The sequence below is a fragment of the Mandrillus leucophaeus genome, unplaced genomic scaffold (genome assembly GCF_000951045.1).
Source record: "Mandrillus leucophaeus isolate KB7577 unplaced genomic scaffold, Mleu.le_1.0 Scaffold43, whole genome shotgun sequence".
In the NCBI taxonomy this organism is placed as follows: domain Eukaryota; kingdom Metazoa; phylum Chordata; class Mammalia; order Primates; family Cercopithecidae; genus Mandrillus; species Mandrillus leucophaeus.
In genome coordinates, this window is record NW_012104587.1 from 2,266,416 (window position 1) to 2,285,219 (window position 18,804).

The 18,804-nt window shown below is 45.7% G+C and overlaps 1 protein-coding gene across 2 annotated transcripts in view; it reads right to left on the reverse strand.

Annotated features, from left to right (window-relative positions):
* HRASLS2 (HRAS-like suppressor 2) overlaps nt 1-14,463 on the reverse strand; it is a 15,688-nt gene extending 1,225 nt beyond the window's left edge. The window contains exons 1-3 of one of the 2 annotated variants that reach the window (XM_011993441.1): nt 14,396-14,463; nt 11,198-11,312; nt 4,571-4,839 (exon numbers count right to left, since the gene is read on the reverse strand). In XM_011993441.1, coding sequence (XP_011848831.1) covers nt 4,571-4,839; nt 11,198-11,312; nt 14,396-14,404 — 393 coding nt within the window. In that variant the 5' untranslated portion in view covers nt 14,405-14,463. Of the gene's footprint in view, nt 1-4,570; nt 4,840-11,197; nt 11,362-14,395 lie in introns of those variants that run through there. The other variant, XM_011993440.1, reaches the window with a different exon arrangement.
* Nucleotides 14,464-18,804: the final 4,341 nt, after the last annotated feature.

Genomic DNA, 18,804 nt, shown 5'->3' on the forward strand with positions numbered 1-18,804 from the left:
ATATCCATGGATTCCACATTCATGGATCCAATCACGGGCACAGAGTGGACACTCATAATTCATCTGCTGAATGGATGCTGGACTGTGAGGAGCACGGAGGGTGTGCTTTAATGAATAAGATTGCCTCACTTATGTGCTGACAGGAAATGGTTCTGCAGAAGGAAGAGGATACGCTGAAAAAACCCTAGAGATGTGAGGCTGACCCCTGAGGGTCGGTGTGCTTGGCACAGCTTTTGGGAGCTAGCCAAGACAGCCTGCTGCGATCCTGTGGGTCCGCCCCTGCCTGCGCCACTGTCTCTGAGAGACCAGCACTGGAGCGACTGGGGGAAACAACATGGTGTGGGGGGTAGGGGTGAAGACTGTGAGAATGGCTGCTTTCTAGATATCAGCACAGTGCTGGGAACTCTCCAGGCCCAGTATTTTTTTAATCTGCCTGACAACCCTAGGAGGTAGTGATTCTAATTCCCACTTTCTAGAGGAGACTGAGGATGGACAGAGTAAAGAACTCACGCAAAGGCCGGGCGCAGTGGCTCACGCCTGCAATCCCAGCACTTTGGGAAGCTGAGGTGGGCAGATCATCTGAGGTCAAGAGTTCGAGACCAGCCTGGTCAACATGGTGAGACCCCCCCCCGTCTCTTCTTTAAAAAAAAAACAAAAATTAGCCAGGCATGGTGCCTATAATCCCAGCTACCTGGGAGGCTGAGGCAGGAGAATTGCTTGAACCCAGGAGGCAGAGGTTACAGTGAGCCAAGATCACGCCACTGCACTCCAGCCTTGGTGACAGAGTGAGACTACATCTCAAAAAAAAAAAAAAAGAAAAGAAAAAAAAAAAAAACTCACGCAAAGCCACACAGCTGACAAGTGAGTGACAAGGCTCAGATCTGCCTGACTTCCCAACAGAGGCACTTAAGCCCCTCACAGACAGGGAAGCAAATATTTAAACCAGCAACCAAACAGCAGATTTCTGTGGAGTATCAATGAATTTAAAACATGTGAGTGACTGGGGAAAAGAAAGGGGAAAAAAGAACCATTTTATTCAAATACACTCAGAATTATTTCCAAGTGTCAAAGATAAACAAAGCCAGACATAACTTAAAACAGCAAAAACAGATTTGATTCAGTCTCTACCGACAGCAGGGAAAGAGCTGAGCTCCATTCTAGTTTGTGCAGAGGTGACTGACATTTTAAAAGGAGATGGAGGAGTAGGGAGACGGGTGAGCGAGGGCTCAGTAGAGTCAGGGAGATGAAATATTACAAAGGGTTAGTCCCTGAATACACCATGAGGCCAGCTGTGTCTGCTAGCTGGCAATTATCAAAGTTAGGATTCTACCCTCCCACAGAGATGGGGCAAAGGCTCTGTCCTTCCTGATGATTATATTTCAAAGGACTGGCTCTCAGGTCCTTGAGAAAGACGCTTCAGAGTTGTAAGAGATATACAGTCAACCCTCCATATCCATGGATTCCACATTCATGGATCCAATCAATTGTGGATTGAAAACATTTAGAAAAATTTTTTTTTAAAGAATAATAAAAAATAATACACATTTTAAAAATACAGTATAACTATTTACATAGCATTTAGCACTGAGTATTATGAGTAATTATGAGTGGCTCATGCCTGTAATCCTAAGCAGTTTGAGAGGCCAAGGCAGGTGGATCACTTGAGCCCAGGAGTTTGAGACCAGTCTGGGCAATGTGGTGAAACCCCATTGCTACGAAAAAGAAATACAAAAATTAGTCGGGTGTGGTGGCGTGTGCCTGTAGTCCCATCTACTCAGGAGGCTGAGGTGGGAGGATCCCCTGAGCCCAGGAAGGTGGAGGCTGCAATGAGCTGAGGTCACATTTCAGTGGAGCACCTCTGCACTCCAGCCTGGGTGACAGAGTGAGATGCTGTCTCTAAAATAAAATAAGTACATGAGAGGATGTGCACAGGTTATATGCAAATATCACACCATTTTATACAAGGGACTTGAGCATGCATGGATTTTGGTGTCCTCAGGGGATCCTGGAATCAATCCCTCCCCCACCCATGGATACCAAGAGATGACTGTATCTATGTTTCAAAGGGACAGAGGAAGGATTCATAATTACAAGTCCTTTTTAATAAACACTCTAAGAAAGGGCCAGCGTCTCTGTCCGGTGTTGGTTAGAACAAACGGTAAATTCTCCTGGCAGCAGACAGCTTTCTTAGGCAGGCATTTATTGTGGGCCTGGGGTCATCCTACGGACACAGCCTTATTTTGCTAGAAGCAGTGCTAGAGCTTGGTCATCTATTAGAGCAGGGGCTGGATGGCGTTGTGTGCCAAGAGTCCTGCAGTTCTCACAAGTCCACTTTCTTACAGAGCGAGAGCTAGAGACAGACAGTGGAGGGTCCTTCCAGACACGCAGAGTCAGATGAGAAGGAAGGAGGGAGAGGAAGAAAGAAAGGCAAGTTAATGAGTGACCAGCAGCAGATGAAGTTCAACAAGAGAGGCTCAAGGACAAGGGACAAACTAAATCAGAGAAAACTGCCTCCCCTGAGTCTTCCCCGTTGGCTTGAGTTCTGACCCCTCAGAAGCACAGCAGAGGGCCAACCACTTCCTAAAACTGGGGTCTTCCAGATTGATTTCGTGGCTTCCGCACGGCCTATAGAAGAGCTTTTAGATGCATGATAAGGCAGCCCATCCCCAATCCCTTTCCGACACCCCTCCCATCCAAAGATAGGTCCACCCTCCTCAGCTCAACCGAGGGGAGACCCTGTCAGCAGGGTTCCCACTGAGTTCCAGAGCATGTCCCACCATGCCCCAGTGCCCAGCATGGCCTGGCACGCTCTCAGTTAATAGCCTGGCCTCTCTCCTGGGGCACTTGTTTCCAGAAGTTGTGGATTTTCCTTGCCCGTCTCCCTTTTTTATCACCTCTCCTTCTCCTAAGAGCTAAATCCTTCTGCGCCCTGAATCTATGGTGCACAGGCTAAGGTGTTGACACTCCTAGACACCAGTAAGGGAGGATTCAAGAATGCATTGCTCCTAAACAGGGAGGGCTTCAGAAAGGAATGTGCAACCACGTCGAGGCTCCTGCCTCATCTGTCTGCTGCTTTAGAATGAGAATTCTAAAGTGAGATGGTTGTCATGGAACTGTGCATTAATACATTCATTTGAATTGAAAAATTGTCAGTTTTTTTCTGAATGTCAAAATAAGCCTGATTAGGCTGATTGGTTTGAAAATAACACCTGGCTTGACTGTTTACACGGAAGACATTTTTTCCTAACTGAATGAGCTAAATGTGCAACTCCAAGATTGTGAAGAAAATACGTACACAAATATGTAATATGCAATATACCAAAATCCATCCTTTCCTTTACAAATGTTTTACATTTATGATTTTTTTAAGTGTTTGATGTCATCTAAGAATGTATGAAAGGATATGTGCTTTTTTAAGTTGTCTTGGACTGGGTGTGGTGGCTCACTCATGTAATCCCAAGGGAGGCCGAGTCAAGCAGATTGCTTGAGCCCAGGAGTTCGAGACCAGCCTGGACGACATGGCAAAACCTCATCTCTACAGAAAAATACAAAAATTAGCCAGGCATGGTGGCACATTCCTGTGGTCCCAGCCACTCAGGAGACTGAGGTGGGAGGATTGCTTGAGCCCGGGAGGTCGAGGCTGCAGTGAGCCATGATCGAACTCCACGTGATGTACTGCAGCTTGGGTGACAGAGTGAGACCCTGTATTTAAAAACAAAAAAAGTTTGTGAGACCCTGTATCCAAAAGTTGGCCAACTATGGCCCATGGGTCAAATCCAACCTGTGAACTATTTTTGTAAAAAATAAATAATACACTTATTGGAAGACAGCCTTGCCTGTTCGTTTATATGTTGTCTGTGGCTGCTTTTGTGCTGCAAAGCTACGGCAGCAGGGTAATAAGACAGACACCACCTGGCCCACAAAATCTAAGATATTTACTATCTGGCCCTTTACAGAAAAAAATTGCCCAATATGACCTGGGCTTTTCCCCTTCCTGGCTCACGCTGTTCCCTCTGCCTATAGCCCTTATTGCTCCCATTCCCTGGTAATCTCCAGCTCATTTTCTTTCAGATTAATCAACATAATTAAATCAGGCTGGGCTCGGCTGTTACCTCTTCTACAAAGCCTTCCTTGATCTGGGCCCTTGGAGAGAACACATGTAGGTTTAACTCCCCCTCTTCACCATGGCTGACATGGACTAGAGACTCAATAACTAGGAGTTCAATGAATTTGGACAAGTTACTTAAGCATGGTGAGCCTCAGTTTCCCCATCTGTAAAGTGGGAATCATAAAGCCTGCCTCTAGGGCTGTGGAGGGCTGTTTCAGGCTGTGACTCCCTTCTGTGGCCACCCCCCTAACCCACTGCACTGGTCTACATTGCCAACTTGCATATCCCCCCACCCTTGTCCTCACCCCAAATGTGACACCCTCAAGGGCAGGGGTTTCATATCTGCTATTTTGTCTTGCTCATGTCTATTTCCATCCCGCCCTGGCCCCAGCAGGGACCCAGCCTCTGGCAGCTGAGGGAGTGGCCTGGCTCCTGGGAAGGGGACACAGTCTGAAGATGCACCTGGTCACTGCGGGAGACCCCATAGCGCAGATGGTTCACGAAGTGCTCGCAGTTGTCACTGGTCAGCGAATAAGGCAACTCCTGCCCCACCAACTCCTCTGCCCGCTTGACGATTTTGTTGCAAGGCAGTGGCCTGTATTTGTCATCGTGTTTGTTATTGACCCTGTAGTTGTCTGTCCCAGCCACGTCAGACAGCAGTTCCTTCTTCACTATGGCTTTGTTGGTCAGGGCAGACAGGACACTGGCCGCACCAGCTCCAGCAATTTCACCTGTGCAAACAGTGAGTTCAGTCCTGGGCAGGGCCTGGGGGGCTCAGGGCTGGCTCCAACTTCGGTGGAGCCAGCAGTGCTCCGAGCCAGCTCGGTGCCCCGAGCACCATCGAGAAGGAGGAGCTGTGGAAGGACCTGTCCATTCTGCCTGGCCTCAAACTTGAAAACAGGGAAGACCCAAGCCTGGGTGACTTGGAAGAAGTCACCATGGGTCCCTAGGCTCTGGTTTCCTCATTTCTAAAGTAAATAACCTGAGCTCTAAAGGACCATGTGAGTTCAGATATACCTGAAAGAGTCAACAGTCAAGGCAGAGTGGTACAGGGCAAACAGAGGAGGCAGAAGAGCCCCAGGCCATAGTCCCAACTGCCTCTCACTAGCTTGTGGCTTAGAAAAAGTCACTCCAGGCCGGGTGTCTGTAATCTCAGTACTTTGGAAGGCCAAGGCCGGAGGAACACTTGAGGCCAGGAGTTGGAGACCAGCCTGCACCATGTACTAAAACTCCTGTCTCTAAAAACAAAAATTAAAAAATGAGCTGGTCATGGCAGCACATACCTGTAATTCTAGCTACTCCAGAGGCGAGGCTGGAGGATTGCTTTAGCGCAGAAATTACAGGCTGCAGTGAGCTGTGACTGTGCCACTACGCTCCAGCCTGGGCAGCAGAGTGACATCTTGTCTCCAAAAAGGCAGAGAAAAGAAAATGTCACTCCAATGCCCTGAGACGGTGCTGTGGGAGCTCCAGTAGGTGAGGGTGGCATTTTGAAACAATAGGAAAGGAAACAGCTGAAGAAGACAGAAGCCTGTCCCGGGAATCCAGGGCCCCCAGGTTCTGGCCCTGGCTCTCTTACTGTGTGTCTTCAGAAAAAGCCCTTCTCATCTTGGGACCCTGGTGTCATCATTTTCAAATTAGAGGAACTAGGCCAGGGGATGTCCATGCCCTCCAGCTTTAAATTCTCCAATTGGCCTCTAAAGGGGACCCCAGCCTCCTGGGAAGCTGAAATGAAACAGAGGCAAAGTGACAGCACCCAGAACCCTCAGGGAGGGCCCGATGGACCCAGGGGTCTACAATGGACCCTGCTAGAAGCAGCCCAGCTTAAAGAAAGCCTGTTGTAATGTCAGTTTCTGAACAGCCAGTTTATCTAACGACTAGCTTCTAAACTTAGGTGTGTATTCACACTTTCCTTTACTGATTTTTCTTTTCTTTTCAAAATGACATTTAAACAAATGTCTTGGTCCCAGCTCACTCCAGCTACAGGAGCAGGAATGGGGGCCAGAAAGACCCTCTGCCAAGGAGAGAAACAGACGAGTCAGACCCAGTCTTGCCTGGACGGACTGCAGATCCTAAAAAGAAGGGGAGCTGGAGGAAACAAGATTAATACAGGTATAAAAATATGTCACCAATAATTTATTCATTTTCATGAGAAAAATACACTGTCTCCTCCATCTCTACCCCTTTATATCCCCTAACCCAATGTCTTGCCTTCTTGGCTTCTAAGATTCTGTTTTCTGCTCCATAGTTTTCCTATCTCTGCCCCTAGTCTTCCAACATCTCACCCCTTATTTCCACCTGTCAGTCTCCCCCATGCCCCTCTCTTCCCCGTCTTCCTCTCACTCTCCTATTCCTGCCCCTCAGTCTCTCAGTTCTGGGATGCGGTTCTTCCTTCTCCCCAATAGATAGCACCCTTTCCTGTACTGCTGGTGAGGTACTTTGGACAACAGTTTGCCAGTTTCTTATTAAACTAAATATTCACTTACCATATGACCCTACAATCCCACTCCTAGGTATATATCCAGAAGAAATAAAAATCTGTGTTCACACTTACAAAAAAAAACATGCATGGGAACATTTATAGTGGTTCTAATGATTATTGTCAAAAACTGAAAATCACCCAAATGTCATTCAGCTGGAGAATGAATAAATAAATGGTGGTATATCCACACAATGGAATACTATTCAGCAATAAAAAGGAACAAAGTACTAACACATGCTACAACATACATCAATCTTAAATGCATTAGGTTAAAGTAACTGGACACAAAAGGCTACATTCTGTATGGTTTCAGTTATATGACATTCTGGAAAAAGCAAAACCACAGGGACAGAGAAAAGATCATAGCTTGCCAGGAACTGGAGGTGTGAGCATATATATGGGGGTTGACAACAAAGGGGCATGGGAGAATTTTCACGGGATGAGGTGTAGTGTTCCCCAGTTTTCCCCCACTTTCTTTCTTTGTCCTGACTAACACAGAATGCCTTGACACTCTGTGACCCGACTAGCTGCATGTTGCCCTCTGCAGGCTTGAACCCAAGATGGAGCCTTTAACATTCATTCCCTGGCATGGATAAAGTTGTTTAGCTTGTTGCATGAAACGCTGAAAGAGCAAATGTGTTGCTAAGCACGTAGAAACTAGCCCCAGCTTTGAACCAAATTCTTTAAACCCTCATGTGAACCTCATAACCCAACCCCCTTGTTCTGGACATTCCTGGGAAGAACATCTACTGTCTTGCTGTCCAATTAGAGGACCCTTCAGCCCTCTGCATATAAGTTTGCCTAATAAATGCTTTGGACTGATCAGCCTGGCATTTAGTGTTTCTTTCTTTGGAATCCAAACTGGCCCCATCTCAGGATTTTTGGGGTCAGTCCCCTGAAGAAACTCCCCTGACACCACTTTTGGGGCCACTCCAACCACGGGTTCAGCTGAACAGAGAAAATTAGGGAATTATTTTATAACTAGATTATGGTGATGGTTACATAGTCATATGCATTTGTCAAAACTCATAGAATTGCATACTAAAAAGGATAAATTTTACTATTTGTAAATTATTCTTAAATAAGTCTGATTTTTTAAAAACTAAACACATGCACACACTTAAAGAGAAACTAAAATGGAGGCCATAGTTTGAATAGTCCTAGACCACTCATTACCATGTAACGAAAAACTTAAAATTCTTCTGATTTCCCCAAAATGCTAGCTGTAACCATAAATAAAACTTAAGCTATCCTCATGTCAACATTGTGGACTTATGCTCTGCTTTCTTTAGCAGCCCAATAGACAGAGAAAGTCAATATTTTTTAAATTTTACTTGGAGAAGTCAACAGTATACTTGGATAGTATTATTGAGGCTCCATTATACTTTTCACAAGTTTTACATAAAAATTTAAAACCCCTGAAATTTCCCAGAAATGCAGTATGTTTCCCAGAAATGCAGATTTGTTTCTGTGTTCCTCATCTAAAGAGGACTCAGAAATTTACTCAACATATCTCTTATAACAACTAGCTTATAAGGGGTATAAGACCTCTCAAGATTAGCTTCAACTTTCATAAGACATGGTTCATTATCTAGGTCATAATTTATCTAAAAAAGGAATATTTCTGTGCCCAGAAAGAATAAATAATATTCAAATTTTCTTTGACCTGTAACTGAAAGACAACTCAGAGGATTCCTCAGGCTTGCAGGATATTGCAAGTCCTGGAACCCAAATTATTCTTTATTGGCCTCTCCACTCTTTTTTTTGTGTGTATGCCAGAAGGCTTGTGGAGAGTATTAACAGTAGACTGTTCAGAATAGTGACACACTGGGAACATGCCTGATATAGTTTGGCTGTGTCCCTACCCAAAATCTCATCTTGAATTGTAATCCCCACATGTCAAGGGCGGGACCAGGTAGAGGTAATGGGATCATGGGGGCGGTTTCCCTCATGCTGTTCTAATGATAGTAAGTGAATCTCATGAGATCTGATGGTTTGTTTTGTTTTGTTTTGTTTTGTTTTGTTTGAGACAAGAGTCTCGTTCTGTCACCCACACTGGAGTGCAATGGTGCAATCTTGGCTTCCTGAAACCTCTGCCTCCCAGATTCAAGTGATTCTCATGACTCAGCCTCCCAAGTAGCTGGGACTACAGGCATGTACCACCACACCCACCTAAATTTTGAATTTTTTTTTAGTAGCAATGGGGTTTTGCCATGTTGGCCAGGCTGGTCCTGAACTCCTGACCTCAAGTGATTCACCCACCCCGGTCTCCCAAAGTGCTGAGATTATAGGCGTGAACCACTGTGCCCAGCCATCTCCACTCTATTAACTAACCAAAAATAGCACTGAGGAACTTCTTCCATGGTAAATAAAACATGAGAAAACCTTTACTGAACTTAAACAGGCTTTACAGAATCCTTTCACACTAGGACTACCCAACTATTCTTTTTTTTTTTTTTTTTTTTTTTGAGACGGAGTCTCGCTGTGCTCCCAGGCTGGAGTGCAGTGGCGTGATCTCGGCTCACTGCAAGCTCCGCCTCCCGGGTTCATGCCATTCTCCTGCCTCAGCCTCCCAAGTAGCTGAGACTACAGGCGCCCGCCACCACGCCCGGCTAGTTTTTTGTATTTTTAGTAGAGACGGGGTTTCACCATGTTAACCAGGATAGTCTCGATCTCCTGACCTCGTGATCCACCCACCTCGGCCTCCCAAAGTGCTGGGATTACAGGCTTGAGCCACCGCGCCCGGCGGACTACCCAACTATTCTAAGCCCTCTACATGTTTGTCTGTGAATGCAACAATCAGGCTTTTCTCACCCAAAAACATGAAGGAAAAAGTAGACCTATAGCCTATTATAGCCTGTAATTGGACATAGTAACCAGGGCATATCCAAATTGTTTAAAGTCACTTGTCAACGTGACCTCACAGTTTCACCACTCAGATACAAATAAGTAAGTTTATGCAGCACTGCTACCTTAAAAGGATGTAAGTCTCTAGTCAATTACAACAGAAAACAATGTACTTCTTCATTTACATAACTTTGTAAACCGAGCTATAATTGCTGTGAGCCAAGCTTCTTGTCATTTTAGCTCAAAGTCTCTGGATTCAAGAACTGTTCTTTTGTATGTGCAACAAGCCATTTAAACTTCTCTAGCTTGATTTGATTTCATTTATATACACATCTATATATATAGATGTGCATATATACATATATAAGTATCAATATTTCTACAACTCTTGAAAAGAGTTGCATATATATCTACATATATAGATGTTCTGAGTTTCACTTCCCTGGTGACCCAGTCCAAGTCTGTATGTGTACATATACATATCTTCCTATTAGTCATATTGATAATACGTGTTATGCACTGTATTCTCTCAAGAGTCTTAAATATTTGTCAGCAGTCACTGACTCATCATGACAATCTCTATAAGAATTAAGTCTGGGCCGGGCGTGGTGGTTCACGCCTGTAATCCCAACACTTTGGGAGGTTGAGGTGGGTGGATCACGAAGTCAAGAGATTGAGACTATCCTAGCCAAAATGGTGACACCCCGTCTCTACTAAAAATACAAAAAATTAGCTAGGCATGGTGGCAGGCACCTGTAGTCACAGCTACTCGGGAGGCTGACGCAGGAGAATCACTTGAACCCGGGAGGCAGAGGTTGCAGTGAGGTGAGATTGCGCCACTGCACTCTAGCCTGGTGACAGAGCGAGACTTCGTCTCAAAAAAAAAAAAGAGTTAAATCTGTATGTGTACATATACACATAGAAAGTTGGGCTGGGTCACAGGGAAAGTGAAACTCAGAGCATCTGTATATGTAGATATATATACATCTATGTGTGTATATATAGATGTGTATAAAGTGTATATATACACCTGCTGTACAACTATTTTAATGGCTGCATAGCATTCCATTATACGCAGGTATATCTATTTTACTTGACCAATCCCCTGATGTCTTGCACTTGAGTAGTTTCCAGTATTTTGGAATTTTCTTTGATGCCACAATGCTTCAGATGGAAAGGGAGGTTGCTTTAGCCCCTGGCCAGGCCCTGCACCAGTGCTTTCCTGTACCTTCCTTCATTTCATCCCTCCATGAGGTGGGACATAGGGATTCTCATCCCTGCTCTATAGAAGGTGCAGCTGAACTTAGTGATGTGAAGCCGCATGCTCAAGGCACACAGTCTGTAAGCAGAGGAGTCACAATTCCAAACTGGTTCTGTTGAGCTGGGAGGCCTACGCGCTCCTTCCATTGTACGATGCGCTCAGTTGTAAGCTATGTGAAGGAAGTAACTGCTTCTTACCCTGGCTTGTACCTCCAGAACAACAAATGCATAGGAGATCCCATGGAGGGATGCTCACCAAGCACAATGAGTTGGTCAGACTGAACCCCACTCTATAATGGAATAAAGGTCAATAGTCTCTCCACCAACTTACTGCAAAAGAAGAATAGCAGTTGTTACATCTAGCAGGAAAAGCACAATTCATTCAGCATTACGTATTGAGTGCCTACTCTGCTAGACCCTGAAGTGAGGACAAGCACATAATTGTGCATCTCTTCACATTCTTGATCTCAACCCTTGTGCTTAAAAAGAGAACCCATCCTTACTGGGGGGAGCCAGATGGACCACATAGCCACGTCCCACGTAGATGGCCCAGTGCTCATAGCCAAAGCGAGAAATCTCAATCAGGTCTCCAGGTCTCAGTGTTCGTCTTCGTCTAGCCTGCAACAGAAAAACCAGAAACAGGCAGAGGTAAGTCATCTGCAGGAAACATTCTAGGGCCTGACCTGCAAGGAGCCCCAGCCCAGCCTGCAGATTCCCTCTGCTCATCACCTGCGGGAAACAGGAGAGAAGGAGCACTGCTCACATGTGTAGGAAGCACCTTCATTTACTGGGGTTGCAGGACTGAAAAGGTGCTCTTCAGGGGACAAGGAGGAGATGAAGAGAGTATCTTTAAGGGAGATTTTCATTAATGTGCAGCACAGGAGTGTGATGGAGTGATGTGCCCAGGCTGAATGTAAGTGCATTTTATGCACAGAGTATGTTTTTGTCAGCAAGTGACTGTATGATTCCCAAGGAAGCCTAAAATGCCTCTTTAAGGGCCACCTGCCATAAGCCTGAACCCAAGTGATTCCTACGAGTTCTAGAGCTCTGACTTGCGACGCCCAACATGTCAGAGGCAGGCGGACACTTGACCCACATTACACACCGCTCCTTTAGGTGAAAACTATCATTACCCTCACTTGACAATGAGCACATGGAGTCTCAGGAAGGTTAGTTAACTTGCCTAGTAAGTAGAAGAGCAGGAATGAAGGGTAGGGCTGAAAGTTTCCAACATTAATGCCTTTAACCATCCCAGAATGTCCTAGGCAAGCCCAGGGCAGCTGAAGTCTGAGCTCAGGCTAAAATTAAAGCAAGGGATGGCAGGGTGTGGTTGGAGTTGGTGGTAGGGCAGTGCCCCTCTGGAGGGTGCATGGGTGGGAGGAATGTTGCCCTGGCCACACCCAGAATGGCAGATGGCAGACAGCCCTTGCCACGAGAGTTCTGTTTCCGGTATGCTATGGTGCCAGCCAGCACCCCTCCTCCCCCTAACTCAGTTGAGCCAGGCCACAAAGGAATTGAACTGCTGCTGAGGGCGGCGAGAGTGCCAGTCAACTCAGAATCTGGTGGGGAGCTATAGTTAAAAGTAAAGCCTTTCATTTGAAGCAACTTGGATGGAATTGGAACTCCGGAGTGGAAAACCAAACATCGTATGCTCTCACTCATGAGTGGGAGCTAAGCTATGAGGATGCAAAGGCATAATAATTATACAAGAGACTTTGGGGACTCAGGGAAAAGGGTGGGAGTGGGTGAGGAATAAAAGACTACACACTGGGGCTGGGTGTGGTAGCTCACGCCTGTAATCCCAGCACTTTGAGAGGCCAAAGTGGGCGGATTGCCTGAGGTCAGAAGTTCGAGACCAGTCTGGCCAACATGGTGAAACCCTATCTCTACTAAAAATACTAAAATTAGCTGGGTATAGTGGCAGGCATCTGTAGTCCCACCTACTTGGGAGGCTGAGGCACGAGAATTGCTTGAACCCAGAGATCGTGCCACTGCACTCCAGCCTGGGCGACAGAGTGAGACTCCATCTCAAAACAAACAAACAAACAAACAAAGACTACACATTGGATACAGAGTACACTGGTCAGATAATGGGTACACCAAAATCTCAGAAATCACCACTAAAGTACTCATTTCTGTAACCAAATACCACATATTCCCCCCAAAAATCTTGAAATTAAAAAACAAAAGTAAAGCCTTTGACTAGAGGGGTCAAGAGTCAACTTGACCAAATAAGGGACAATTTGAGCATCAAAAAATAATAATAATAATAACTGTACACAGACTGAAACACATCAAATACGTTAAAACCCATGTGTTCATAAGGATATTTTTTAAAAACAGTAGGCATCTTTGGAGGACAGAAAAGAATCACCATATTATTCCAATAGCTGGTAAATAAAGGAAAAGATTCAAGCATTTCCTAACTGAAATGTCCTCAGGGAATGCAATTCAAAACTACAACAAACCCCAAAGCTACAAACCAATATTTGTAAGGTAGCCATATATGTATGCAAAAACATGGAAAAATATTTGAAAGAATACACACCAGGCTGTACCGAGGGGAAAGGCTGTACAGATGGGAAAGATGGTCAAAGGGGACAATAGCTTTTATACTAATCATTTTTGGTTTTGGCTTTTGGCTTTTTCTGACACGTGATCTCACTTTGTCACCCAGGCTAGAATGCAGCGATACTATCACAGCTCACTGCAGGAAGCCCCAACCTTCCCAGCTCAAGCGATCCTCCCACCTCAGCCTCCCAAGTAGCTAGGACTATAAGCATGTACCATTATCCCTGGCTAATTTTAATATTTTCTGTAGAGATGAGATCTCACTATGCTGCCCAGGCTAGAGTTTTGGTTTTTCAAATAAGGTGAATGTGTTCACATATTCCTCCTGAAATTAAATACATTCTTTCTTTTTTAAGTTGAAGCTTTAGAGTCAGACCCTCATAAGTTCAAATTCCCTCTCTGCCTTTTGGGCAGCCCCCTCTCTAATACTTACCAGAATATCATTCCCCCACATCTGTGAAGTTGGCAGTATTATGCCTACTTCATAGGATTGCTTATTAACTACCTGGTGTGGATTAAATAAGTGTTTAGCATGGTATCTGGACCCTGAGCACTCAGAAAATGTGGCTGCTATTGGTCCTGAAGGAAGAAGGAACCTGAGAAGGGATTGGAGGGAAGGAGGGAACGTAGAGGAACTGGCCCTGCCTGGAGGCAAGGGAGACAGAGCCCTTTCTGACAGCCCCCATCACCACCCACACAGATGGAGCCCTTTCCCTGGACCCTCCCTCCCCAGCTTATCCCACCCACTGAGGATGGTGTGACGGAGGAGGTGGCCTGTGTGGTGAACCAAGGGCTGCTCTCCCTGAACCCACCATTCCTGCCTTCAGGAGGCTTAGCAGAGCCACTGGGAGTGTGGCCAGAGGGGGGCTTAGAAAAGCATAAACCCAAACTTTGGCCTCAGTAGAACCAGACCCCATGCAGCAGCTGAGGCTGGGGACCCTCTGGGCTCATAACCCAGTGCCATGGTTCCTTCCCACGGTGCCTGAGAGAGCCAGACCCCCAGACCTCAGCGTGTGCCCATGTGCCCTCCATGCCAGAGCTGTAGACCAACAAGGAGAACACACATAGTCACCACTAACAGGGTGGTTGTTCCTCAGATCAAAGCTTTAAAACCCTTTCTGGGGACTTACCAAAGCCATCCTTCCTTCAAGATGATGTCTTGTGTGTTGCTGACTCTGTGTCCAGCCTTAAATTAGCTCTGAGTTTCGTTTTCCCCGTGACCCAGCCCATATACAACTATTTTAGAACATAGATCAAGGTTCATGTGAAATTTTCCGTCTTCAAACAGGGGCAGAGCACATATCAAGTAGGCAAGGGAGCATGAAAATCAGTCAGAGAGAAGAGGAATCAGAGCTCAGGATCTAGATTGAGAAGGACTTAGTGGCAGTGTGGTCAGGGGCACAGCTGACAATCACCAGGTTTCAGGTGGAACAAGCAAGATCCAGTGGTTGTGGGGGCAAGGCAGGATGTAGAGACAGAGACCATGGGGGAAATTTTCAAAAAGGAGAGAGGAGCCCCAGAGAGACTGAGACTCATGCCTCCAAATTGGGAATGATGGTTGCTAGGAGAGGCGGACATTTCCACCAACCTCAAACCCCATGGCCCTAGACAAACCATGTCATTGGAGGCACATTCCTCTACCCTGGAAACAGAGTGAGGCTGCTAGGACCGCAGTTTGAAAACCACTCCCCTTTCTGCCTCTCACCCACAGTTCAGAAACACTCATTCCGCACCAAATGGAAGCAAAACCCATTACTGGGTGTGTAGAGGTTGCTTCTTTGAGGCACCTGCATGCTTATGCTACCCAAGCTCCAAATAAGTATCTCTTCTGACATCTGCATATAGTTGTCCGGTCCTGAGCAAACTGGACAGGAAGGGGTGGGTGGGGCTGGGGGGAGCTGAGCATCCTCACTGTGGGGCATGGGGGCAAGGACCATTAAATTACTTTCTTCAGGCTATAAACAAACAAACAAAGAGCTTTACTGTGGGGATGCAGATGGACTGGAGCCAGAACTGGAAAATTCTTTGAGAGCCACAGCAGCTCTGCATGACCAGCTACTCCCTCAGCCCACGCGGTCTTGCTCCCGTGGAGACGGCCTCTCTCAGCACCTCCACTCCATTCTCCCCTGGGTTGCAGTGGGACAATCTTCAAAGTATTCCTTCTAGAGGGAGACAGTGGGGTTGGCTTGGCTAACTATCTCCTGCCCCATTGTCCAGAGCCCTGTGGGCCGGTCCCACTGGGGCTTGCTCATCATCTTTTTAGGGGCGGACCTCCAGTCCGGCAATCTCAGTTCATCCTATGCCTGCCCTCCCCTTGCAACCACATCACACCCCTGTTTCCCTGGGCAGGAGGACTTCCACATGCGGTCCGCTGAAGGGATCTCAGGAGGGTTGGCACAATGACCAACCAGACCGTGCAGGTGGAATTGGGAAGCAACATCACTGTACTCATGCTGGCGCTTGTGGCTTTTCACCGAATCCAAGCTGTTGACGGTGTCAGGAAATTATGTCCAGGAGCCATAGGAAAGGAGAGTCTGCAAATCAAGGGCCGGTGGACTGAGAATTCGCTGTCTCCCTACTGTTTATGATGAGCAGGAAAGGTGTCAAAGTTCTACCGACAGAGAACGGGGTAGGGCAGGTCACACCTGGCCAGATGGTGAGCTCTAGGCCTACAGAAGCTTGGAATACTTACATTTTTGTTCACATATACACTGTCTGTATTTGTTTAATTGTATAAAAGGCTATAAAAGGAAAGATAAGCCTCCATTCTCCCCACCTCCAGCCTCCAGCAACCCAGCTCCCCTTTCTAGAGGCAATGTTCTCTTTCTGTGTATATGCCAGGAATATCTTGGGCTACATATAATTATAATGGGTTTTGGCCGGGCACAGTGGCTGATGCCTGTAATCCCAGCACTTTGGGAGGCCAAGGTGGGTGAATCACTTGAGATCAGAAGTTGGAGACCAGCCTGGCCAACATGGTGAAACCCCGTCTCTACTAAAAATACAAAAATTAGCCGGGCCTGGTGGCGTGTGCCTGTAGTCCCAGCTGCTTGGGAGGCTGAGGCACGAGAATCGCTTGAACCTGGAAGGTGGAGGTTGCAGGGACCCGAGATCATGCCACTGCCCTCCAGCCTGGGTGACAGAGCGAGACTATGTCTCAGAATAAATAAATAAATAAATAAATAAAGGGTTTTATTGAATCTTATATCCGTATAGAAGAATACTTGCAACATAAGTGTAAAACACTAGAAATAATAACAAAACACTCAGGTATCAGTAAACCTAGTTGAAGAAATAGGAAATAACCAGTTTCTTAAATAAGCCCTGTCCACAAAAACCTGTCCACAGATGTCCACACAGTTCATAACAGTGGTGGGTAATTTGATGTGTCAATCTGACAGGGCCATGGGGTGCCCAGATGCTGCGTGATTTCTGGGCATGTCTGTGAGGTGCTTCCAGATGAGACCAGCATTTGAATTGGTGGAATGGGTAAAGCAGATGACCCTCCCTTACGTGGGTGGGGAGCATCGATCTGTTGAGGGCTTGAATAGAACAAAGGCAGAGGAATAAGGAATTCGTCCCGTTTTTGTCTGCCTCACTGCTTGTGTTGAGATGGCTCACCTCATCTTCTCCTGCCCTCAGACTGGGGTTTGCACTATCGGCTCCCCGGGTTCCCAGGTCTTTTGATGCAGACGGAATGATACCACTGGCTTTCCTGAGTCTCCGGGGTCCCTAGCCTGCAAACAGCAAATGGTGGGACTTCTCAGCCTCTGTGACTGCTGCATGAGCTAATTTTTTGTAAGAAATCTTGATGGACAGATAACCTCCTATTAGTTCTGGTTCTCTGAAGAATCCTGACTAATAACCCTGGCTAATACTCAGCATTATTCATAATTGCCAAAAGGTGACACACCCAAATGTCCATCAACTGACGAATGGATAACGTAATGTGGTATAGTCGTATGATGTAATATGATTCAGCCATAAAAAGGAAGTACTGATACGTGCTAAAATGTGGAGGAAGCTTGGAAACATGATAAGTGAAGGAAGCTGGTCACAAAAGCCATATAGGATATGATTCCATTTCTATGAACTGTCAGGAATGGGAAAACACACAGAGACATAAAGTAAATTCATGATTGTAATGATTATTTAGGGATGGAAGGGCCAGGAGACTCAGGTTCAGTGTTTCCTTTTAGGTGATGAGAAGGTTTTAAAGTTGATTGTGGTATTAGTTTCGTGACTCTGTGAATATGCTAAAGGGTATTGAATTATACAATTTAGTAAGTAAACTATATGGTATTGAGGCAGGACAGATAATCAAGGAGATGACCACGTACTTGGGACATGGCAACCACCCTGTCAACAGCACAATGAGCCCTGTAACCGCGTTCACTGGGACACAGCAACCGCACCAACAACACGACAAACCTCAGCACTCACGTTGTAATCAAGCTCATCCAAGCAGAACTACCTCCAGTGGGGACTTTCCCCTGTAGAGAGCATGTGCATTTGAACTTTGCTTGTCCTCAGAATGACCCTTTGCTCATTATAATAGGAAAAAACACACCCCTGGGTAGAGATTTAAGATGGTAATGAGACATGCGGTGCAGGAACAAGCATGTACAACAACTGCTCACGTGCACCCAGAGGACCACCCAGAACATGCTTACTAGGAACACACCTCTTCCCACCCCCTGTGAATAATCATGTAAGATTCTCACAAAGGGAGTCCCCTCAGAGCCAGTCTTTGCTGACTCACTCTCCATCAGCCCACTCTGACTTATCTCTCAGAGTGTACCTTTCAGAGTGTACCTTTCAGAGTTTTCCCTTTGCACTAAATTACTTTCAGCTGTTTCTTTTTACACTTAGCTTTCAGAGTGTTCTTTCTCTTTTGCAATAAATTGCTTTCTGTTGTTCCTCTACGCCTGTGTCTCTTGTTAAAATTATTTTAACCAAGAAGACAAGAACAGAGGTCTCACAGTCACCGTCAACAGTATGTAAATTATATCTCAATGAAGCTGTTACCAAAAAAGTTAACCCTGTGTTCCTCTTCCTCCTGATGCAGTTGTAGCCACTCTACTGAATTTTGTCTCTACTGTCCTATTGATTTTTAAATTTTTTAAAAAACACATCCCTTAATAATATATAAATGTAATCCTTAACAATATACATTTAGTTTATATTTTTTAAAGTTTGTAAAAGTAGAATCAAACATCAAGCATTCCAAAACAATTTTTTTGTTCAGTATTAAGTTTCATACTCATGTTGATTGGCCATAGCTATTCATTCATTTGCATGGTATTCCCACGTGGCTAATGGGAATGTGCTACAGTTTACTTATCCTGACTCCTGTCAACAATCACTGGGGGTTGTATATAGTCCATTCTCACACTGCTATGAAGGAATACCCAAGACTGGGTAATTTATAAAGGAAAGAGGTTTAATCGACCCACAGTTCTGCATTGCTGGGGGAGGCCTCAGGAAACTTACAATCATGGCAGAAGGCAAAAGAGAAGCAGGCACCTTCTTCACAGGG